The 24580-nt window shown below is 40.9% G+C and overlaps 1 protein-coding gene across 8 annotated transcripts in view; it reads left to right on the top strand.

Moving 5' to 3' along the window:
- DTNA (dystrobrevin alpha) overlaps window positions 1–24580 on the top strand; it is a 275178-nt gene that overhangs the window by 174078 nt on the left and 76520 nt on the right. For all 8 annotated transcript variants that reach the window (XM_019547677.1, XM_019547666.1, XM_019547688.1 and 5 more), the window contains exons 5-8: window positions 7886–7971; window positions 9669–9823; window positions 19973–20078; window positions 24298–24464. In XM_019547677.1, the coding sequence (XP_019403222.1) occupies window positions 7886–7971; window positions 9669–9823; window positions 19973–20078; window positions 24298–24464 (514 nt within the window). The remainder of the gene's footprint in view (window positions 1–7885; window positions 7972–9668; window positions 9824–19972; window positions 20079–24297; window positions 24465–24580) is intronic.

A 24580-nucleotide genomic window follows, 5' to 3' on the forward strand; every position in this document is an offset into this window, starting at 1 on the left:
GAGTCTGCTCAGAGCTGAAAGTGGGTCAGGGCTGATTGACAGCTCCTGAGGTCATAGAAAGGGTAGTCCAGGCCCTGTATGGAATTTTCCACTCTCAATCAAACTGAGTTCATGCATTGGCAGCACCTATACTTAAAATTTTGCTTCAACAAAAAACAGATATAGAGCTTGTTTTAAGTATGACATCTCTTTTACCTGTTTTTTACCCCTATAATGGAAGATACTGCCCACTGTGTCTTTGGTCTCTGATTAATCTGATGATGTGTAAATTTGTGTAAGGAATTTGAATTTGTGTAAGTAAGTGTAAATTGGCATATACTTGTGTTCAGTTCTGTTTACTTGGCAGTGTCCGTTCAAAAATCCAGCCACCCGTCGTCTTTCAGTGCCTTAGCACTGCATGCAACATGGTCTTGGTGTAAATAAGAACCAGGTCCTCTATGACAAAAGGTAGTTCAGTGGTCTGTTCTTGGGCAGACAGGGTTTGGGTGTCTGAACCTTCATTGCTGAAGGTAGCCCAAAAAGGCAATTTTTGTTCATTTCATGGAAGACAGACAGAGGTTAACACAATAAAAAGGGGAATAGAACAGATTAGAGGTATATGTGGGGTGAGACTTTCATACAAGCAAAGACTGACAGTAGTCTCAAATGTATCCAGGGTTTAAACTCCAGGACACTAAACTGTTACATTTATAACCCCATTGATATTGGTACCTCACAGATTATGAGTCTTTAAGTTGTACCCTACTAGGAATCTGGGCTGCAGATCTTCCAACCCCAGACAGAGCTTTTGAAAGCAAAGCAGCTTCCTCTGTTGTCTGGAGTGTCTGGAGCTAGCGTATAGCTGTTTCTTCTGGAGGAGGGCTTTCTAGTTGGCAGCTCACAGGCTACATCTGAGAAGTTAACTCACAGCCCCTGAGCTGCTGGTCTAGGTGTCCTCTCCCTATTATCCTTTTGCTGCCATCAAAGTCTCTGTGTTCTCACACCCTCCCCCAGCCTTTACTTCCTGGTTCTGCCTTTGGGATCTCAGGGAGCCTATGGCCTGGGAAGCTCCAAACCCCTGTGCAGTGCAGGAAGACCCATGCAATGCAGCACAGTGTTGAAGGGAGAAAGGGCTGGGGGGCGGGAACCTGTAGTATGATGCAGCATGCTGTAGAGACCTGTGCTGCATGGGAGCAGAGAGGCCACGAGGTACAGCTTGCAACTCCCAGCCATTCAGAAGTTGGACAGCTCTATTCTAGATGACTGATTGATATAACTTAGTCTCATAGGCATTTACACCTACTCTATGGCCATTCAGCTGGGGGCAAGCCTGGCAACAATGGAAAATTATGCAGAAAGCTTTGAAGAGCGGGAAGGAGCAGATTTAAAACTTTCTGCACAAACTTGATTTTACAAATACTACATTTTACAAGATTTTTTGGGTTTCCTGGGACTTTCAGATAACCAAGGTTATCTGTGCTTAGTTCTGAAAGTAGTAAAAAAGGGGGAAAATACAAAAGTGTGTAGAATGTCACATGAAAGCAGGTTGATGCTACCCCTTGTCATAACACAGAAACAAGAGGGAACTGTGAAATTAAAAGTCAACAGAATTAAAACACCTAAAGAAAAATGCAGTTCCATTCAGTGTCCAGTCAGTGTGTGCAATTTGCCATCATGTGATAGAGGAGCTTAGGAAAATGAGAGAACAATAAATAGAGGATGAAGATCAGATATCCAAAGGGCTGGACTAATGCATGGCTAATGTGCTCTTGTTATTACTGAGATCCTGCATGAATATTGGTCAGTTATTTTGCTCAAGGTTGTGAGCTGCAGTCATGAAGTGATGCCTGCACTTGCATCAGTCTACTAGGTTGCTATACAACATGATGCTAACTTCAAACTTTCCTGCTGAACAGTTTACCACATACTTTTGTCAGGGTCTTGATACCAGCCTAGATAGAATGCTGGTCTAATCCAGCACAGTACTTCTTAATGTCATAATGTGGAATATGTTGCAAGCTATCCACCTCTTTACTTATTCCATTTGAAATTGAGATGTTTCTGTACATAGCTGCATTGTCAAGGAGGTTGGAGTTTGCTTAACTACCTATTGGGAGTCTATATTATGAACAAAATTTCTGCCTCCAGACTGTACAAAATCTAACTGGTAGGGCTTTATTTTTGAATGGCAGAGTGAAAGCTTAAAACCTCTGACCAAATATACACTAGACTCTTACTGGAGACAGACTGTAAAGAAGCTTAGCATATGTTCTGAGGGGAGGTTTTCACCTGACTGCTGTCATAGCTGTAAAATATTAAATTCCCTGCCCCCTCAACTTCTGCTAATTGATGCTAGGTGCACAGTCCAGGTAAGCATTAAAAGGAAGAGAATTTGCAAAAAGTGCAGTTCAGAGATTTAGCCATTACATGTGTTGCTGCACAGAATGAAAGAGCTCTGCTTGATTCCAATTAATTTCCTTATTAAACTGCATCTATGAGAATAGAAACTCTTAATTATAGCCCCTGACAGTTCAGAGTTTACTGCCACAATTAAGATATTAAGGAACCCCATAAACATCTGAAGAAATTCTATTCCCTTTGAAAGTGATGCTACAGCTTAATAAAAATAGCCTATGCTTCATGTCTAGTCAGCTATAAAATCAGTTTTTCTATGTGTCAATCTAATAGGATAAATATGCTGCCTTTCCAAACCACACAGCAGATGCTAGGCTTGCTTTTCTTTTGTTTTCTTCATTACGTTTTCCCTTATGGCATTTTCAACCTGGTTATAGCTGGATAGATCTGTAGGTCGGAGTGTGTGTGAATCAGGCCCAGAGGGAAGTGTTTTGAGAAAACTCCCTGTGAACAGGAGCAGAGTCTGGTAGACTGAAACAGTGTCTGAAACAGAGTGTCTTTTTGAAAACACTGACTGATCAGGGCTGGGTGAGTTCTGGCTCCTGCTAGCTATAAGGTAATAAACCTGTCCAGTGCCCCAGAACTGAAGGAGTTGAAGGGAATTGAGGGAATTGGCACTACTTCACAGTCAGGGCGGCTAGGGTCTGGAACCAGCTTCCAAGAGAAGTGGTGCAGGCTCCTACCCTGGGGGTGTTTAAGAGGAGGTTAGATGAACATCTTGCTGGGGTCATTTGACCCCAGTAATCTTTCCTGCCATCGCAGGGGGTCGGACTAGATGATCTGCTCAGGTCCCTTCCGACCCTACAAACTATGAAACTATGAATTTCCCTCGGCCAGAGAAGCATTGAATTCATGATCCCTTCCCCCCTCCAATAATTAGGTTCTGTAGAGAGAAAATTTATAAATTTTGTTGTTTCCTTTGAAGGCTTGTCTTAAATTCATCCCCACCATCACTGCAGTGGGCAGCCAGGAGGCAGCTGGCTTGGGATGCCCCCAACTCTTGTCCCCCAATCACATTTGCCCCCTGCAGCTTTTCCCGTCACAGTGCCTTTGCCCATGTTACCTGCCCCCAGCAAGCTCTGCCCTTGCCTTCTCATCACCACTTTGCCCTCTTCCCTCCCCCTCGCTCTCCCCTGCAGTCTCTGCTCCCCTCCCTTCCCTGCTGCTGCTGGTGTTTTCTTAGTAAGGTTTTCATTCATTTATTTGTTATTTGTTATTGTGTTTGTCATTCTTATAAAAATTTGGAGGTTTTTTAATTCATCATTATTCACTGAAACAAATTTAATGCTAAGTACCCCACGCTAGCTGGTTTGTGTGTATGTGTGTGTAGTGAACCCAGAAGCATTGTGCACTTAATATCACATGATCCTCTTACTATCAGGAAGTGTCTTATATGTCTTGTTCAGACATTTAAAGAGAGAACCTTATGCTCTGCAAAGATGCCTGTTTAAGAAGATATGGGATTTTTTCTTTGAAACAGTATGGAATTACTCTAATGCCTTGGCTGATATCATATTTTCTATGGGTTGTGAGTGCACATGTGCACACATATGTGCATATGAATGCTGTTGCTACAGGAGCTACTATATTGGTCTATGCCAGTGGTTCTCAACTTTTTTAGACTCAGGGCTTCCCTCTACAACTTTTCTAATTTGGTGCTGCCTCAGCTTACCTCAGTGGTTCATGAATGGGTGTAACACACCTGCTTTTAAAATACCTATTCAATGTAGGAAAAATAAATGGTAAGTAGAAACAACTGCATTCTTAATTGGTAATGAAGGAATTAAATGAAGATAAGCCCTGTTGGAAATGCTGTAGAGTTGACTATTTTTTCTAAGTTGTTTTGGTTTATTTTAGCTAGAGGATCATATTTCTGAATGGTGAACATGTCGACCTGCCTTCAGCTTTCCACCCCAGAGCCACAGGCTTTTTCTACACTTGAATATTATGGGAGCAGGGGAGGTGAATGGGAAATATGTTACATTTAAATTGTGAATCTTGCAGTCTGAATTGATTGGGTTTGACACTGTATTTTGTATCGGCATGCCTATGTGCCAAGCGCACAAGCAAACTGGCAAAGGTTGCGGCACACGTGTGTACTTCAGTCTCCATTAGAGTTATCTGATAAGCCTGAAGCAGGCAGGAGTGCCCACTCTTGCAACAGCCCTCCTCCGTCCCACCCTGCACAGAGTCTCTTGGAAATAGATGCACATGGGGCAAGTAGAACTTCTCAGATAACCCTAATGAAGGCAGAAACCTGATGGTCCTGTTCTGTAACTTCTTCAATATGAAAAGTATTAAATCAAAATATTTTCTGGTGTCTTCTTCTTTTTCTAGCAACACTATAAGTCATGCAGTATAAGTTGGGGAGATCTTTTTAAACCTTCAGTCAAGGAGCACCGAGTTCAATATGTAACTACATGCTGCTATCATCCAGTGGCTGGGCTACTTGCTCTTATGCAGTTGCACTTTCCTCAGGAGGCCTTAATATTGCTAATAGAAAGGAGCTTTATTGCTGAGCAGAACTGCTTGAAGCATTTCTGGGCCCTAGGGACACTGGAAAGTCCTAGACCCCATTATCCTGTCCAGTCATCAGTCATGCATATATATAAATTTTGGTGGGCAAATTGAATTTACACTAACTCTTGTTATGTATTTATGACTACAAATTACTGATACAAAATAGTGTGTCAAAACCAATCAATTCAGACTGAGAGATTCGCAATTTAAATGTAACACATTCCCTTTCTATCTCCCCTGCTCCCATTATTATTCGAGAGTAGGAAAAGCTTCTGGCTTTGGGGTGGAAAGCTGAAGGCAAGTTAACATGTCCACCATTCAGAAATATGATCCTCTAACTAAATAAAACCAAAATAACTTAGGAAAAAATAACTCTAGAGCATTTCCAACATGGCTTATCTTCATCAAATTCCTTCATTGCCAGTTAAGAATGCAGTTGTTTCCACTTACCATTTATTTTTCTTACATTGAACAGGTATTTGAAAAGCAGGCAAGTATGTCGATCCAAAAGATTGTGTATAGAAAAATTGACAAAGGACTCTGAGGTGATGCGCAAAAAGGAGGATGGCAGAATCGAAACACTGAGCCAGATTTTTAGCTGATATATAGACCATGGAGTTTCATTAATTTAGACCAGTGAACAATCTGGCCCAGTGTGAGTACACGTGTGCCAAGTGTGGAACCATGGGAATGGTACATAGTGCTTTATCATATGTTTTTAATCTTCTGAGGTTTAACAAAGAAAACAGAGACAAAAATGAAAAAGATAATATGGACCAAAAAAACTGCGTTATCAATTATTGCTATTTATGTATCCTTACGTTCTTAACTGCTGCAGCAGTTAATTTATTTTTGTCTGCTCTATTTCATTTTTTGGCAAAGAAAAATAGTTTAAGCAAGCTTAGAAGTATTGCAGTAAGGTAGAATCTCCAATGTTTCAAATGGAACAAAAAGGAAATTTTGTTGACTGAGCTGTAATGCTTGTTTAGTTAGGAAATGCCGGAAGGCTCTCACTCTGTAAGCTCTGAAGTCATCGTAGCAGTGAATCACATAACTTCATTTCTTAATTCTGCATGAATATTATGCACATCTTACTTTGCTTTGGTGCTTAACAAAGGGATCATGGGACTACGTCTTAGAAAATTAGGTTATCTCTTTGTTCTGGCAAATGCAATTTTCTCCATTAAAAGGATGATTGATTGTTAAAATGATGATTGACTAGCAATAGAGCGATTCTGTATATGTGGACTACACATTAAATTTTCACATCTTGTTTCCTGGCTATTATTACTTCAGTTTAAAGTACCTTGGAAAGTGACACTTCTATCACTTATAAATCCTTATACAACAGGTGTCCTGTAATGGAATCAAGATAGAAGAGTTTATGGCGTAGTTTAACCACCCTAATATTGTGTAATGCATATGCACTCCTATTAGTCCCACAGGCAGAAGGTAAAGTGAGTTTGTTACTTTACAAGACTGGAGAGTACTGGCTGACATTGAACCAAGAATGTTTTTATGATGGTGATGTGAACATCTTGCCTGTGCTATGATTTAGGGAAGACATGGGAAAAATACCACAGATTTTGGATAATAGATAAATGTTGCTCCAGTTTGATTTTGTGCGTTAACTGTCTTGCAAGGAAATGCTGGGGAATTGACAAAGTCAAAATTTTAAAATCTTGCTACCAAAAAAAGTTAATGTAAAACCAGGGGATCTTTAGGTGGTATGTTGCTACTTTTTTAATGGAATTATCTATTGTAGCATATTCATGTTGCTGTGTGTGATAGCCTTCTACTAGGGTGTTTTTGGTTGGTTTTTTTTACACACCAAGATAATTTATTTTTAGAAATTAAAGCATAGAACCTTATAATGAGGATGCAATATGCTAACCCAGCAGCTGTAATATACTGTACCAAGGTTTCTGTACAATAGACAATCATTGAGGGTCTGCAGGACTTTGGTATGGAACTGAAGCAGCTAGTTTTTGTCATTGATTGCTTTGGCATGGTTGAGTAAAAGATCAACACATTAAGATGCACATTGTATACAGACCCTACAAATAAACAACTATGTTTCTTCCAGGAAGAAAAAAATCCTTATCATTTAACTGAGACATGACTGGATATGTAGGAAAACTGTTGCACCTTTCTTCCTGTACCTGATATGCTCTTATGTGTTTGTGTGTTTAATAGAATTGTTTGAAAGTAAATATAGCTAGAGTCTTAACTCCTCCATATAGAACAAATGTGTTGTGCTGTTACTCCACCAGGGAAGAGGGGATAGTTCTGCATGGTCGTGTGGTACTAATGAAACTACATTTACCATTAGTGAGCACTACAGTATGGTAAATGCGCACTGGGCCAAAAGGAGACATTTAAAAGTAAGATTTTTTTTTTTAATTAGGTTGTGTCAGAATAGGGCTGATCCAAAGTCCACTGAAAACAAACGGACTCCTGTTGACTCCAGTGGGTTTTGTATTAGAGCCCTTACTGATCATTTTTAAATGAAATGCTTTCTAGGAGTTCATGGGATCTATATATATAGATAAGGTGGATGGTGTACAATAGCTAATCTGTGCAACCACATGATCCTTAGCCATTCCCTGTTTTCCTTCTTCTGGAACAGGAAGTCTAGTCTCTGTATATAACAAACCAAGCATACTGAGCCCTTAGGTTGATTGCAGCCTTTATTTAGTCCTATAGTACCAGTAATCATCATTATCTCAGTGCATAATGTGCTGACCAATATGCTAAAATTGTTCCAGCAGCTTAGTATTAAAGTTCTAAGAAGGTTTGTGAAAATTATGGAAGACAGTTTTTCATTATGTGTTCTCCCTAAAGAAACCAAAGACTGAACTTAAAGACTGAACTTAAAGGATTGTGCACTTTGCATAATATGTCATAGGGTTAAAATGTATAACGGTGCTGTTTAGATAATACCACATAAAAACTTTTTATTGTTGAACAGGGAAGGACACGGTAAAATTTCTGTTTTTGCCGTCAAAATGGCTTTGGCGACTCTTTGTGGAGGAAAGATCATGGACAAATTAAGATGTAAGTCTTTCTTATGTATATGCATATCTGGTATTCATTTTGTTGTGGGTCTTTAGTAGCAGTGTCTGAGGTGATTAGAGAAAGTTGTGGTTTGATGATGCTGTCATTGGTATCAGTACAAATTCACGCATTCAGATAAGTCCACTTCACTGTTCAGACTGAGCTTCAAGTGCATTTTCAATATTTGGAGCTAAGCTACGTTGATTCTGATAAAAGCAGTGCAAATTTAGTTTCTTTTTGGGTCGATTGAATTAAAAAACTTTATAACTACAGTGAAATGCATCAGGTTTCCAACAGTATGAGGTATCATTTGGCAGTTTCCTTGCATTCCTCTTTCATAACACCTAGCCCCTTTTTCACACTTAAATATTAATATCTTTTTTACACTGTCGAGATTCTTCTGCAGGGTAGAATATCTCTTCCTTCTACCCTACAGGGTACATTCCCATTTCCCAAAGACACCCAGCCAGGGTATATTCTATCCACAGAAGCATTAAAACACATCGTCTTTTCTAATGTTGTCCATTGGTGATGCATAGTGGGTACACGTAGCTGCATGTGCACCCACTGATATTGGCTGGGCACCCCCTGGAAGCGCCAGCTGCGAAACCGGAAGTCCCAGCAGAAGTGCACTTCTGGTTTTGCTGCTGGTGATTCCAGCCTTGGCAATCAGCCGCTGGGGGACCTACCTCCCCTATCAGCGATCGGGTGCCCCCTCCCCCCCCCCCCCCCCGATTCGGAAAGCACCAGTTGCCCACACTGTTGTCCTTTGGCTCATCCTATCTAGAGTGAAATGATTTTTTTTCTTTTTTCTCCTCATTTATAGACATATTGGTTATACATAAATTGGGTACAGGTAGACACTAGGGACAAATATTGGTTTCCCTTTGCCTTCTTATTAAAGCAACAGAATCTATGCAGTGGCAGGCTATCATGCCACACTGTTTTTCCAGTAGCAGTCTCCAGGGCTTGAGGTTTCCATCCACATGCATTTAGGGTGATACTCTATCATTTAGAATTGCACAGGTGATCCACCACAGTCTAAAATATGTTTGTGGTTTCTTAAGTTAGAATATTCTACCAAGCCTTGAATCTTGCTAAACAGTTCTTAAGTCAGAAAGTGGATTTTTCCATTGAAAACAACAACAAAAACAAAAGAAGGGAAATGTGAAGCTGTAGAATAATAAATAATGGTACAAGTTATATTATTATAATTAAAAGACAGAAAAAGTTATTAAAATCAAATAGAGCATTTCAGATAAGTTCATTGTTCTGTGTGTCCCAAGAATAACAAACAACACAATAAACTCTGCCAAAATTTAGATTTGAAAGGGTAAGTTGCTTCTGGGCAAAAATGTGATGGTGCACATTTTGTCAAATTAGATCCATTGTAGCTGAGTAAGTTACTGCCTTATGCCAGGCATAAGGCACCAGCTACAAAAGAATGACATCACAAAGCCATGAGAATGCATGAATATTTTAACATAAGCATTGGATCGATGCTCACATGCATATTTTTATTTTGCTTCTGGCAAGCTGGCTAAAAGTAAAGGTGCAAACGGTTTATGGAGTTTTCCATAAACTGAGCATAATTGTCTATAATCACATTACTTTCACATCAAATGTTACTGAGCTAAGCGTGGACATATGTGTAAAGTAAACCTTTCCTTTTCTTGCATTTCTTTTTTCCCCCTCAGATATTTTCTCAATGATTTCAGATTCCAGTGGAGTGATGGTTTATGGAAAGTATGACACGTTTCTGCGGGAGGTTCTTAAATTGCCTACTGCGGTCTTTGAGGGTCCTTCATTTGGTTACACAGAACAATCGGCAAAATCCTGTTTCTCTCAACAGGTAATAAAACATGGCATCACTGAAGTAAGCTGTCAGTCATTCATCCTTCACTCTGTCTTGCACACACAGACATGTGTTTACCCTCATAGCATTCATTCATGCTGATGCTGTTTTCCTGTTTACATGGGTGTGCCTGACTTGAGCTCCTTGCAGATAATTAAGAACCTAATTGTAGCCTTCACACCAGAGGTATTATAAACACTTGGCATTCACCAGTGAGAAAAGAACTTCACATTTTCACCTCTTTTTGTTGAAAATGGAAGCTAGATATCATAGTACCACTCCCCTTGCAGAAAGTTTCAGTAGAAATCAAGGTAGTGCTGAAAATCCATTTAAAGCAATATTTCAGGGGTGTCGTTTGTAGCCTGGTTGGTCTAAGGATGCTTCCTTTCTGCCTGATGTGCAAAGCTTTAGCCACTAATTCAATTTGGAGAAGATTTGGTCTGATTCAGAGACCGAATCAGAATGAAATCAGGAGACCAAAAAAACCCCTCTGAATCAATTCGGAAAAAGATTCCAAGATTCAGAAGGCAGTCTTTCAGAGGAACAGAAACTGAGAAGAGAGAGGGGGAACAGGCGGGGAAAGACTTACATCTGTAGCTGGTCCATAATTGTGATCTTTCCCTGAGTCCCCTTCCAATCCCAGTGCTCTGGGGGAGGGACGTAGAAACAGCACATAAGCCTCTATCCGCACCCTTTCTGCCCCTTTTGTGAGCTGGTTCTGCCTGAGCTAAAGAGGGGTGAGCGGCTGGCCCAGAAACAGGTAGGTGAGCAGAGATCTAACCAGCACCAGGAAGGCCCCCAGTTACAGGCTACCATCCCTGCTGTTTTCATCCAAATCTGCCTTAACACACACAAGTGATGCGAGTTTTGCTTTCAGCAGTTTGAGGTGTAGTTTTCCAGAAACACCTGCACCTATATCCTTAAAACTTGTCAGGCTTCATGCCCACAGAAGGGGCTACCTTTGCTGTTGTTTTCATCCAAATCTGCCAAAAACTGACAAAGTTACAGGTATTTCAGTGATTCCCTATTATAGTCTATGGACGAATCGCTAAATCTTCTGAAGCCAATTCGGCCGAATCAATTGGGACAATGATCCAAATTTCTGAATTGAATCATTGTCTTCTGAATCGGCCAAAACTGAATCCAAATCAAATACTTCTTTATTTGCACAGGCCTAGTAACTGTACCTGAAAGCTTGCAAAGAAGAACTTTTCCAACCATTTGAGTTGGTCTAATAAAAGATACTGGATTTACCCAGAGAACCTTGTCTGTCTTTAAACAAATATGAGATTTGTCATATCACATCAGACAATGTGGATAATATTGGCCAAGTCCACACGAGCAATGGTTTGAGTTTGCAGCAGCACAAATAGTATTGACACACATTTGTGCCCTTACTTCATGATGCAGTACAAGCCCCTCCTCGTGTGGTTTGCAGCGGGACTTATTGTCCCCCTGTTTCATGGGCTGCGTGGGGGACTGGCTGGGTTCCAGGTTGCCTCAGTGCAGGGCTAGCAGCAGGCACCCCCACGCTGAGGTATCCTATGCCTCAGTAAGCCAAGGAGCAGCGTCTGGAGACAGGGAAGCAGGCAACCAGATGAGCCCTGGAGTGCCTGCTCCCCTATTCCCATGTGCTGCAGAGCCCTCACACTAAACACCCTGCGTCCCAGCGAGCCACTCCCCAGCTGGCTGGGGCACAGAGTGCCTTAAGATAGGGGAGCAGACAGCCCTGGGCTCCCTGCTCCCCCATCTCCATGTGCCACTTCCTGGTGTTTGTCCTGGCACACAGCATTTTGGTGTGCTTTGTGCTGCTTTTTTTTTTTTTTTTTTTGCTATCAGGAAATCTCAGTTCCAAATTTGCCCCAGTACTGCAAATTAGCAGCACCATGCACAGTTTATTATGCAACATGTGTGGTTTATGGCACCACAAACTGCACGTGCCTGCACTTCTGAATCTGGCCATTGAGTCTAATATCATGTCTGGTACTTTGGAGGAGTGTGTAAATATAGTCCAAAAAATACCTAGCTGACTTGGAAGTGCAATGGTCTTCCAGGATGGAAGGAAAGAATACCTTCTTGATCTTACCATGCATAACATAGAAATAGAAAAAATACAAAATAATGAACGATACTGAAGCTGGGAAGATGTTAGGAACAGAGCAATATTTTCTTTCTGTTTATTCTATTCTTTTCTATGGAAGAGGACTGAGGATTATATTGTTAGAAATCATTTGAATGGAGATGACCTAGTGATCCTGCTTTTATGCAATGAGGGGCCTCATTTTTGTTTCACACATTTTCATTACTAATCAGTGGCCACTCCAGCTAACTGAAGAGCATTCTTGAAACTGATTTGTTGGATCATCTCCCAAACGATGTTTGAATAGGCCAAACTGAATCCAAATCGAATACTTCTTTATTTGCACAGGCCTAGTAATGGTACCTAAAAGGTTTCAAAGAAGAATTTTTCCAACTATTTGAGTGGATCTAATAAAAGATATTGGATTTACCCAAAGAACCTTGTCTGTCTTGAAACAAATATGAGATTTGTTACATCACATCAGACAATGTGGATAATATTGGCCAAGTCCACACAAGCAATGGTTTGGGTTTGCAGCAGCACAAATAGTATTGACACACATTTGTGCCCTTAGGTTGTGATGCAGTGCATGCCCCTGCTCATGTGGTTTGCAGTGGGACATATTTTTGTTTCACACATTCACATTACTAATCAGTGGCCACTCCAGCTAAATGAAGAGCTTTCTTGAAACTGATTTGTTGGATCATCTCCCAAACGATGTTTGAATAGAGGTGCTTTTGTATTTGAGGGATAAGTGAATAAAGTGTCTCCATACTGCATGTCTGTATGGCATTCTAAAGAATCTAACAAAGTAATCATGCAACTGTTGGTTGGTCACAGTGCTTATAGTTCAGCAATAGCTCATACTCGACTGTATTATTAAAGAATATTGTCTACACCCATGTAAGTGATTTTCCCTTTTTCCCCCATTAAAAAATATTAAACAGTTTTAGCAGCCACCAGAGGTGTGACTTTCTATATGATTCATTTAATGGATAATGGCAGATTTAGAAAGTTATTTAGGCACTTAAATATGGAAATGGCATTAAGTAAGTTTTGCAAAGGAGTCTAGCAGGTTAGATAGCTAATCTCTATGTCATTGAAAATTAGGTGCCTAACTCACTTAGGTGACTCTGTAAATTGCACTACCCACTAGTTTTCATGTTTATGTATCTAAATGTTTTAGAAATGTGGCACAATATCTCATAACAGGCAAAACCCCTGGGTTTTACCAGCACCAGGTACAAAACAGTCTTAAGACCTTCTGACCCAAATAGAGGAGATGTGCTGCAGGGTGACTGACATTCTTGCCCTCTCTACTAGTATGTTTAGTATTACAGTCATAATGTGAGAAAGATTGTTAGATCTGATGCTCTCTCAATTTGCTTTTCCATTTGTACAAGTAAAGAATGATTCTGGATAAGATTGCTCCATTTCATGGGTTATATAAATTTGACAAAATTAAAATCCACTGGCAGATAATTAAATCATCCAGCACAGAATCAGCACAGAATTCCCTATATTATGTTTTCTTCTGATTTTTTCAATCTAGTTTTAAAACTGATGGGGTGTTCCACTAACTCCCACTAGAGCTGTTCCATATTCAGAGGCATCTTTAGTGTCAGCAGGCGTTTTTTGTACCAAATGTTTCCCTTTTTTTCCATCTAGTTTCTCCATTCGATTCTGGTAATGTCACCTTTCCACTCTGTCTGAAATAGCATACTAAAACTAGAAAAAGCTGAGTGATTAATTTAGAAAGGAATGATATAGCATAGCCTTAGCAAAACTGAATGGTAATATTCTGTAATCTTTTCATGCCAACTACTGCAACTTGTGCCAGGAATTTTGGACTTTTCATATCATGTTGTGGTACCTTGGTGTTACACAAGATAGATACTTAATTCTTAGTAGAAGTGGAGCCCCAGGCCACTAGGGCTGGTCAAAAGTTTTCCAGTAAATACGTTGGGGAAAGTGTGTGGTTTCGTCCAAAAGTCGTTTTCATTAAAAAAACTCTGAGAACCAAAACTGTCCCTGTTAGCTATAAGATGTTGTTTGTTTGTTTCTCTGGTTTTCCAATGAAAAATTGAACAATTAATTTTGATAGAAATGAATGCTTTTCATTATCATCAATGTTATCTACAAAAATATTCTAACCTATTCTGAAAGGTTTGCTTGCTTCCTATGTATGAGCAGACCCAGAAGAGTTTCCCTTTTGATTCATAATGCTCTTTATTAAGACTGTGAACTGATAATCAGTAATAAAAGAGTCTCATCTGATCCTTTATGTTTAATAATGTCATTAACACTGTGGCTATCCACACATGGTTATTGTATGTCTGGCTCTGAATCATTAGTGTACTTTTTACAGAATAGAACAAGTGGCCATATTTGTACTATGCTATGACATTAGGCATTTTAAAAATATGCAGGAACCAGCTTTTTTGGCCTTTATCCTGTGTCTGCCTGAACCTAAAAATTGTTCAAGACATAATGGCTAGGGGCAGACATTACACATAAATTGGTTTAAGTGATCAGAAACTGGTTTAAACCTGTAACAGATCAGATGTTCATAAGGGATGTTGTGAAACTGCAGATGAAATAAATGCAGAATGCAACTACTCACCCTAGCTTTTTTTGTAAAGAATATCATGGAAGTTTTAGTGAACAGAATGTTCAGTGCACAAAAAACAGTTTGAAAATGGCTGAAACCAGTGTGAGATAAACTTGGTTGAATGTAGTATCAGGCTTAACTGATTGAGCTCAAACTGGTTTATGCAGTGTCTGTCCCTTTCTGATTTAAGTTAAACCAGACACCCCCAGCATCCTGGCATGCTTCCTGGGCTGAGTAGGGCTCTCTGCTCCACAGCAGATCTGGCCCCTCCCCTCTGCTCCTTCGCTGGAGCTGGGCAAAGACTGCAGGCATCTGCCTGGCTTCCCCCTGCTCCCCCACTTCCCCTCCTCACTCCCTGCTAAGCAGGGATTGCCCCGTCCCCTCTGCCTTACACAGACCCCTCTCAGCATTAGCTAACAGACCACATGCTGGCTATGGTCTGTGCTGTGGCAGACAGGACAAAGGCAGAATCAACAGGTAGTTGGTAATATCCCTATGTTGTTTTCTTAATTGGTTGATAAACACTGTTATCAATTCTCTGCTGGGTTGGTCAAAAGAGGGGGGAACCCCTCCCTAATCAGAGTGTCCTGCCAGACCCACCATGCCCCCCTCAGCTCAGTATAGTGGAAGGGAAGGGAGGGCTGCTTTAGCACCCCCGGCTTCTAGCCTGAGCCACTGCAGGCATGTGCCTGCATTTCTGGGATGTCTATACAGTTACAAACTGATTCAGGATAGCAGGTTAGACTAACCCACAAAGATTGAATCAATTCAGGCTCAGGCTTTTTGAATGTCTGTCCCTAGCCAGTAGGTCATGGCAGTGAGGAAAGCTGAGCTGCTCAAGTTATCTCCTTTTGTTCACTTTTCATGTGGATCCTGTGTACGTATTAGAAGCCTTTCAGATCTCTATTGCACAGATTTTGAAAGTTATAGGAAAAATATTTTTTCTCTGCTCACACTATTGAATCCCTCAGCTCACATCTCAAACCAGTTTTCCCCAAAATACTGGACATGCTTGATCACTTCTCATTACATTAATTTATTTAACTAATCTACATTTTCCCCATGCCTGTGAGCTACTCCCAAAGGGAATGGCCATCTAAAATAACAGCTACAACTTCCCCTTCTCTTGGAATTTGCAGAAGAGAAATTTTGGGAGTAATTGATTTGAACTTTCCTTCTTCAGGGCATGGGGCTTACAAAAGAAATTTTGGCATCACCTCTTTCTCTGAGAGAGAGAATTGACATGATGCAATATTTGACCTCCCATCAGAAAATGGTGTCGCAATAAGAGAAAGAACTTCCTATTTAAAAAAATAAATCAATAGTGAGCCTAAAAAGATGGTCACTAAATCCACTGTGCTGTCACTTAGCTAATTGTTGTTGCACACTCCTGGCCTTCATTTTTAGATAGCATATATTTAGGAAATAGCTCTCAGTTTCAAGGTTCCAAACAGTTGTTAAAAACTGCAGGAGGAAAAATGACTTTTAAAATATATTGAAATTACTCTGCCAGTGTCCTTTTAAGGGACATTGGTTTCTTTAATCCATAAAATTAGTGACCACAGCAAGACTGCAGCTATAAAACTATCAAGGAAGCTGAAATTGCTTTATTTGGTGTAAATGAAGTTTTGATTTATAGCTCCATTCAAAAAATAATTTTATTGTGAAAAAGGTGTGCTTGCCTCTGCATCTATTTGCTTGTTTAGAACACTGCTGTGCGTACAGCTAAAATCTCTCTCCCTAGGAACAGGGGGAACTTTTTAGGCTCCTTGATTATTTGTGCTATGGGAAATCGGATGAACTTTCATTCACTAGTTTTCTTTCTACCTTTCTCCCATTTTTAGCTGTGCCACTGATAATAGTGACATTTGCTGATGGCACTGGTCAGCAGTGCCAATGGCAGGCATCCACAGAAAATCTCCATAAGGGAAACGGTTACTTTGTGAGCTGGTGCTTAGCAACATGGAATTTCCTTTATTAGGGAAGCTATTGTTCATTCTCAGATGAGAAGAAGGTCATGTAGATGGCAGGCAGATGGTTACCGTCCTTTTAACATGTTCATTAGCACAGGCTAATTTCTGGTACTGGTGCATCTCTTCCATTTCCTATTAAATTTTAAATTAGTATACATTTAGACTTTAAAAACCCAAGTGTGTGTGGGGGATATTTTCTTTGTGGGGGGTGGTATTTTTTAGGGTAAGCTCTAATGCTGGAAGTCTTATCTTGGAATGTCTTTTAGTCTTGTCAGTTTGTCTTTCCATCTGGCAATCTGTTCACTAAAACTTCCATGACCTTCTTTACAAAAAAAACTAGTAGTTGCATTCTGCATCCATTTCAGCTGCAATTTCACAACATCTCTTATTACTTACAGTTCTGAAACCGTTGCAATGTTTAGTGATCACTCAGTGTCTCCATTCTTTCAAGAGCTCTACTTTACTCTGGATATGTCCAAGGCAGCATGGAGCAGAGACATCTGAAATTATGCATGTGCTAACTCGAGCAGCTGAAGGACCAGAGCTCTGTTAGCACAAAGTGGTGTCTGGGTTAATAATCCCAGGACTGGAAGCAAAATAAATATGTTAGCCAAACACTTCAACTGGGCTCTTTAGCTGTGCTGAGAAACAGGGCTTAGTAGCCTGGACATGGTGCTGCATTCATGTAGCTGTACTATTTCCAGTTATAGAGATAGTGTACACAGAGCTAACACAGATGTGTGTGGCACTAATATGTTTATAGCTAGCTCAGGAAATCTCTCCACAGCACTGCATTCTGCTATGTATACTAGGTAAGGGTGTTACAGCCTCTCCACTTGGGCTGTGCTGCACATGTGTGGTAACTCTGAGCTCACTGCCTAGACTGCACAGACTCCTGCTGAAGGTCCACATGAGCAGTGACTTCTGTGCTTACCAGATGATGGGGCAAGGGCTGGCCAGAACCCATGCTTTCACATGGCTCCAGAGCCCAGAGGGTGAATACTGCTGAGATTCACCCTTCCCCTGCCTCCTCCCTGAAAAATTCAACAGCAGGGAGAGGAAAGATGACATGAGCAAGCAGTGGTGGCAGTGCTCACTCTCTGGGCTCTGGAGCCATGCAAAAGCAGGGGCTCCAGCCACAGCCATGCCAAGAGGTCACATGAGAAACAGCCAAAGTGTGGGGTGACCAGGCCACTACATGCCTTCTGGGTCTGACCCTGGCCATGTAGATGTAAGGAATTTATACTCCTGCTCCAGGAGTGGCAGGAGATGCTTTAATTAGAGCAGCTACAAGCGCCACTCTAATTACAGCACCCAGAGCATCTCATGTATAAGCATCCCCCTGCTTAAAAATGGCAGTGGGGATGCTTTAACTAAAGCTTGTTTTCTGCTCCAGCACCTATACATGAGCAGCAAAGCTGCTCTGAGGCGCTGTAATTACTGTCTGTGTCTGGTTCCAACTGGCTTTGCTTAGGAACACCAAGACCTTCACAGCTTCCTCCCCTACCTCGCTACCCTCCCCAGATTGCATCTGGGAAGCTCAGCTCATAAAAAGGGCTGGGGTGCCTCGGGTGCTAAGGCACATGGTTGACAGCCCAGAGTTGCAAGTTTGAAGCCGTAGCAGAAGTGCTCATGGTGTGGCCCTGTCAGATTCCAAAGGACCTGTGAATTCTGCTAACTACCTTGGTACAAGGGCATGAGAAGGAAGGAAGGAAGCCCATAAAAAGACAGTCCACAATACCACAGTGGTACTGTGCACTATTGAGCAGCTGTCATTTTCCTTTTAGAGGAGGCTGCACTTCCTTAGTAGATAAAATGAGAAGGATGGGATTGAGTGCACACTTAGCCAATTTCTTCCTGGCACCAATTTGGGTGGAGTTACAGACACTGTAGAAGGCAGAGCTAGGATTCAGAATGACCTGGATAAACTGGAGAAATCAATCAAATGAAATTCAACAAGAACTGTGAAGTCCTTAACCTGGGACAGAACAAATGTGTGTACAAATACACACATTGAGAAAGGATTGACTTGGTTGCAGTACTACAGAAAAGGACCTAAGGGTCACAGTGGACCATACGCCAACCATGCTCTTTTTGCACAAATGGCCAGCAATGTTGGTGTACTGCATTAATACAAGTGTCACATGCAGCAAAGGGAAGTGATTATTCTGCTGTATTTGGCATTGGCGAGGTCTCTTCTAGAGGACTATCAAGTTTTGGACTCCACACTTCAAGAAATTGGAAAGACTCCAGCACAGTAACAAAAAATATTAGAGGCTTGGGAAACATGAATTCTGAAGATGGGCAGAAAGAACTGGGATTATTTTGTTTAGAGAAGACTCAAGTGGGAGTTAATAACAGTCTTCAAATACCTGAAGTGAAGTTATATGGAGGTTGGAGATGCATTATTTTCTGTGGGTGGAGGTAGAAGGAGAGGAACAATGGTCTTCAGTTGCAACAAGGAAAACTGAGGTTGAAGGTTAGGAACAGTTTTCTGACTATGAGGTTGGTTAAATATTAGAATAGGCTACCCAGAGAGGTTTTGGAATTTCCATCCTTGAAAATTTTTAAAAGTAGATTAGACAAACACTTGACTGACACTAGTCTAGTCCGGGTGTCGGTCTGCCTTAAGGAGGGAGGTGGACTATATAGCTTCCTGAGATCCATTCCAACTCAACTATTCCATGACTGAGTGAAAAGCAATCCTTGTGAAATTGGCTAATAATGTACAAGAAGAACTTTAATTGAAACATGGTATCCTATACAAATATAGTACTACTCATTTTATCTATAAATGTTTCCGACAGGAATCAACATTTAATACCTGTTATTTTTTTCATGGGAAGGAATTTGTTCTTAATTTCTGAGGGGCTGCCAGTTGTCTACTATTATACAAGGGAAAGAATTAGTCTTTATAGTAGGCAGATATCTGACAGGAATTTACATTTGAGTCTCAAACTCCACCCCACCTTTCCCCCCCAATAAAATTAAGATTTTAAGAAAAATTTTCTAAATCATCTAATAAACAAAGATTCCTACATCCCATTTTCAAACATTATTTAAAAACTATTTCAATTTTTTTTCCAAAAATGTCAGTAGTGAAATTCTTAGTGTCAATCACTCTATGGTAGGTAGTGGCTTTTGTGTATTATGTAGGACTAAAGGGGTGTAATAATATGAACAGATGAGGAAATTGCTATATTCAAAAAGAGTCTTTGGGGGATCAACTTTCCTAAAGTGAGCAAGGACCTGATAACAGCAGAGAAGCACATGATGACAAGAACTAGTTGACATTGAACCCACTAAAAACTTTGTCTTCTGTTTGTAAAACCTTTGTCCATGTCACTTTTTCTCGTCAGAGTAAAAGTTTATAATTCAAGGTTTAACCTCTTTATTCCTTAACACTTCTGTGTCAATAAAGACAAGAGAAAGTCATTCTGATATCACTGGTTGCTATTTTTTCCCCTTGTTTGTTTGAGCAGAAGAAAGTCACGTTAAACGCTTTCTTGGACACTCTCATGTCTGATCCTCCACCTCAGTGCCTGGTGTGGTTACCACTTCTGCATCGGCTGGCAAATGTTGAAAATGGTAAGTAATGGCAGCAGACCACATATAGTTACACAATAAAAGTTGTAGCGGGAACATCAAAGTTTTGTGTGATGATCTTACTTTATGAATAGCATTACAGGAGATGCAGTACTGTCATCATTGATACCAGGTGCCTTTTTATAGCTACTAATAAAATAGGATGGCTTTAATATCAGTCATTCATCTTGTCGCCTCACTTAATTTTTGCTGTACCCTGGGGCAGGGATAGCAAAAATTCTTCTCTTTCTTCCCTCTCTGCTTTTTCTTTTTTCTCTCCTTTTTTCTTTCTCCTTTTTCTCTATTCTTTTTCTCTCTCTCTTTTTTCTCTTTTTTTCTTTTTTCTTTGTTGTCTTTCTTTTCCTTTCCTCTTTTTCTCTCTTCTCTTTTTCTCTTGTCTCTCTCACCCCTCTTTTTCTCTCCTTTTTCTTTTTTCTTCCCTTTTCCTTTTTCTACTGTCTTTCTCTCCTTTGCTTTTTTCTCTCTTCTCTCCTTTTTCTCGTCTCTCCTTTTTTCTCTGCTCTCTTTTTCTTTCCTTTTTTGTTTTTTCTCTCTTTCCCTCTTTCTTTCCCTCTCTTTTCTCTCTCCTCTTTTTCTGTTCTTTCTCTGTCTTTTTTTCCCCTATTCATCACAACATGCTTAACAAAAAATACACAACAGCATGGGTAGTATATGAAGTATTATTTATTGTCACCAGGTTTTGCATTTTTAGAAAACCTGGTATTTACTGTAAAAAAATAAAAAGCAACATTTATGATTATTAACTATATTAATATGCAGTGCATCCTGCCATATACCCTCCCCTCCTGCCTCATTTTTTTTTTCTGGCATGTTGGCACTCCTGCACCTTACAGGGTAGACACTGCAGTTTTTTCAGCACTCCAGTCAAAAACATTGACCTGCCCTAGGGGTTGCACTGAATATATCTTCTTTTTTCTAAACCCTGGATACCAGAGACCTACAGCAACCAGAGAGATAAAAAGCCTGAAACTGTTATTAGCTATGAGATCACAGCCTTAGAGAAGTGATGGGTAGGCAGTTCTTGCCCACTAGAATTTATCTGGCAGGATAGTTCAGTTCAGTGCATGAACTAATGACCATAAATTGTCAAGCAGTCATTAGGAGGAGGTGGCTATTAACCTGTAAAACAATACATTCAGGAAACAGAAATTAATTAAGTTCCTTTTACAAAAGATGAGAATTTAAATTTAGGATGCTTGTCCCTAACTAGTTGCTGAAGCACCGTGCTTTCTCTGCAGTAGGAGCTGTTATGATCATCTAGTCCATTGCTCACCAATTCTGGGGCTGGGTCTTGAACTGCAGCACCCACTTACTTATGCCACCATTTCAGACTGGCACTGGATCAAGCATGTGGGCAGGGGTCCATGGGCCTGATCCAGCCTGTGTACCAGCCCCACTCCACTCATCCAGCCCACAGGGCCAGATAAGTTTGACAGCTCTAATGTAGCTGATGCTTTGTGTTAGACCCCCAACTCCATGCGGTGCCCAACGACTAGGGAGATGACAATCCAATTACCCATGGATCTAGTTGCTCAGGGAGCAAGCAGGGAGCAAACACTAGCACACATTGCTCACAACAGCTTTATTCAAAATGCTCCCCAAGATCCAATATTGTCACCCTGACACTTTGCATGTCACAAGCCACAGAACTCTAACCAGTTTTTTTTTTTCCATTAAGGTCCCAATTTCATTTTGAGTCTTTTGGGAGAGGTAAACTTATAGCCACTCCCAAATCAAATATGTAGGTCTGCAGGGTTTGTTTCTCACATACAGGCTGTGTACAAACATTAATTTCTAGTGGTGGAAAATTTTCACTACAAGAAATTATCCCAGGAAAGGGAGCAGTACAGGTGTTCAGTGTGCAGCAGCCCCTTCTCCCACACTCCTGATGCCTTTTCAGGACTGGAACGATGTTGATCTGGGGATACATGAGTCATTCCAGTCCCTCCCAGTCTGAGGTGGGGACTGAAACAACAGGGCAAGGCCCCCGCTTGCTTCTCACACTGGGGACTCCACTATGAGAAGCAGGCAGGGGACTCGCAATGCTGCTCCCTCATTTTGACTCGGTGCCTGGGAGCCAAGTGGCAGAACAAAGCCTCCTGCCATGCTCGCACCAGGGACTCTAGTGTGTGAGCAACCAGCAGGGAGTAAGTGGTAGATGCTCTCCTCTCCTCCCCTTCCTTCCCCTCCTGGTCTACAGGAAGGGGGGTTCCCCCCATCTCTAGAAGGCACAGGAAGTATTCCCCCCATATCTTTACCCCTTCTGGTCTTCAGGAAGAATTAAGCCACGGGAAAGTGTACAGACATTCATTTTCCCATAGCATCTCTCCCAGGAGCAGCTTCTACTTGGTTGGATTCAGGTGATTTTTCTCCCAGAACAGCCATTCTTTCTCTAGGAGAAAAAGTTGGAATATCTGTACATTCATGGTTTCTACCAGGAGAGCAGTGATTCTCCTGGTTGATATGGAGGGTCTGGACATGAGCATTGGGTCCATAGCAGAATATAAATACTGCTGCTACATTGAGACGGTTCTGGCGCCCACAAGAAGACTCCAGTTCTTATCTGGTCAGTGGATACCAACAGCCTTCCCACAAGCCCTGTGTAGTTTCCCATGTAATTGTGGAAACTTCCAACACAGTTCCCTTACACAAAACTAGTCTGCTTGTGCTGAGCACGAGGACAGCACTTTGAATTTTAACAGAAAAAAGAGGAACAGTCTTGCTTAGCAAGCTGTACCTACTCAAGGTATATGTCCTTAATAACTCACTTGTTATTAAGGTGAGTTTCTCATTTGCAAACAACAGTGATAATTGTTTTGTTGTGTTAAGTCCTGTAGATCTATAAAGAAAGAATAGCGTAAAAACTGAGGAACCGTTTTTGGCCATTATACTTAAGTTTCTGATTGATATGGACACATTTTTAGAGAACATAAAGTATTCTGTTTATTTTCCCTCTCTTAAAAAATTCTTAGGCTAATAGCATGCCTGCTGCCACAAGAAGAAAACATGCCTGAAAACAAGTGGGAGAGTCTCAGTTTTAGTCAGGAAAGATGAGGGCTGATGTGCAGTGGGTTGTCTATTAGCAGAGGGTAAGAGTTGCCAGTTGAATTCCTTTCATGTCCTCCCTCCCAGGTCTGTACTGGCGGGGAGGAATGGTATAGGGTAAATACAATGTGTGTCACTGCAGACAAAGGTAGGAGTTGAGAGACCCATGGGTAGTGAAAATGCCACAGAATATACTGGGCATGCATTCTTGGTGAAGAGAATCCTTCTTTTATGTGTCTTTGATTAAAATGCTGGATGAAGTAGAGTCCTTTCTTAGGACCAGATTTTTAATATGGGTCCCAAATGTTGGTGGTTTAAATACCTATCTAGATACTTAACTTCTGTTAGTTGTCCGTGTTAGCATTACAGGATTAAAACTGGCATCCAATTGAATAAGTAAAAATGTTCACATGTATGTGGGCACCTTACTTTTGGTCACCTGAATTTGAAAATCTGACCACTGGCCCAGTTCCTAAAGATAACATTAAAACCTACACCTTCCCAGAGTAACAGAGAAGAAAGAAGTGGATTTCCTACTAATTTATGGGCATTTATACACACACAGTTTTGTGCTGCTATGCACCGGGTTGGAGCAGACTCCATTAATTGAGTTTGTTCCACATGCAGGCTGAAGCACGCTGCACTATGTCACATGCAGTTGCATAAGTGGCAAAATGTACATCAGCATGCAGAATATGGCAGTGGTGCACTTCTGAACTTTCCATGTGTTTTAATTCATTAGTGCATCCCTGCCATTTTCTCAGTACTGACTCACATTTTGCTGTTTATACAAATGCACGCGCCACACCACTGGGTGCTTTTAAAAACGCCTGGCACTGCGGTGCAAATGTGTACAAATGCCTTCTGTTTCCTCTGCAGTGCATTTCATTTCTGTTAAACACACTTTTGAGTCTTCAGAAGTGATAAGGAATTGATATTGGAAAGTAAAAAGTGTAGTTTTTCTCCTGGGAGAGATGCATTAAAGATTTGTGAAGCTTTCCAGTGTCAATCTTCAGCAGCCAATGACTGTGAATGGCGTTTGGTATTGAACACTACTCAAAACAAAGAAAGGATTCACTCTCTTTTAGGGACTTCAGTCTTAATTTGGTTCTTATTTCTTTTGATTGTTTTGTTTTTAAATTTGTCTCTCCTGTAGTCTTCCACCCTGTTGAGTGTTCCTACTGCCACAGTGAGAGCATGATGGGATTTCGGTACCGGTGCCAACAGTGTCACAATTACCAGCTCTGTCAGGACTGCTTCTGGAGAGGGCATGCCAGTGGTTCCCATAGCAACCAGCACCAAATGAAAGAGTACACGTCATGGGTAAGGGAAGGTTCATGTAGTGCTGCAGACTATTTGAACTCCAGCAGTCAGAGAGAATCCTGAGGATGGAGTTGGAACTGGCTGACTCAGTTGCTTTATTTTGCAAAATATAAAAC

This window comes from Crocodylus porosus, unplaced genomic scaffold (assembly GCF_001723895.1).
Source record: "Crocodylus porosus isolate Cpor-Errol unplaced genomic scaffold, CroPor_comp1, whole genome shotgun sequence".
In the NCBI taxonomy this organism is placed as follows: Eukaryota; Metazoa; Chordata; order Crocodylia; family Crocodylidae; genus Crocodylus; species Crocodylus porosus.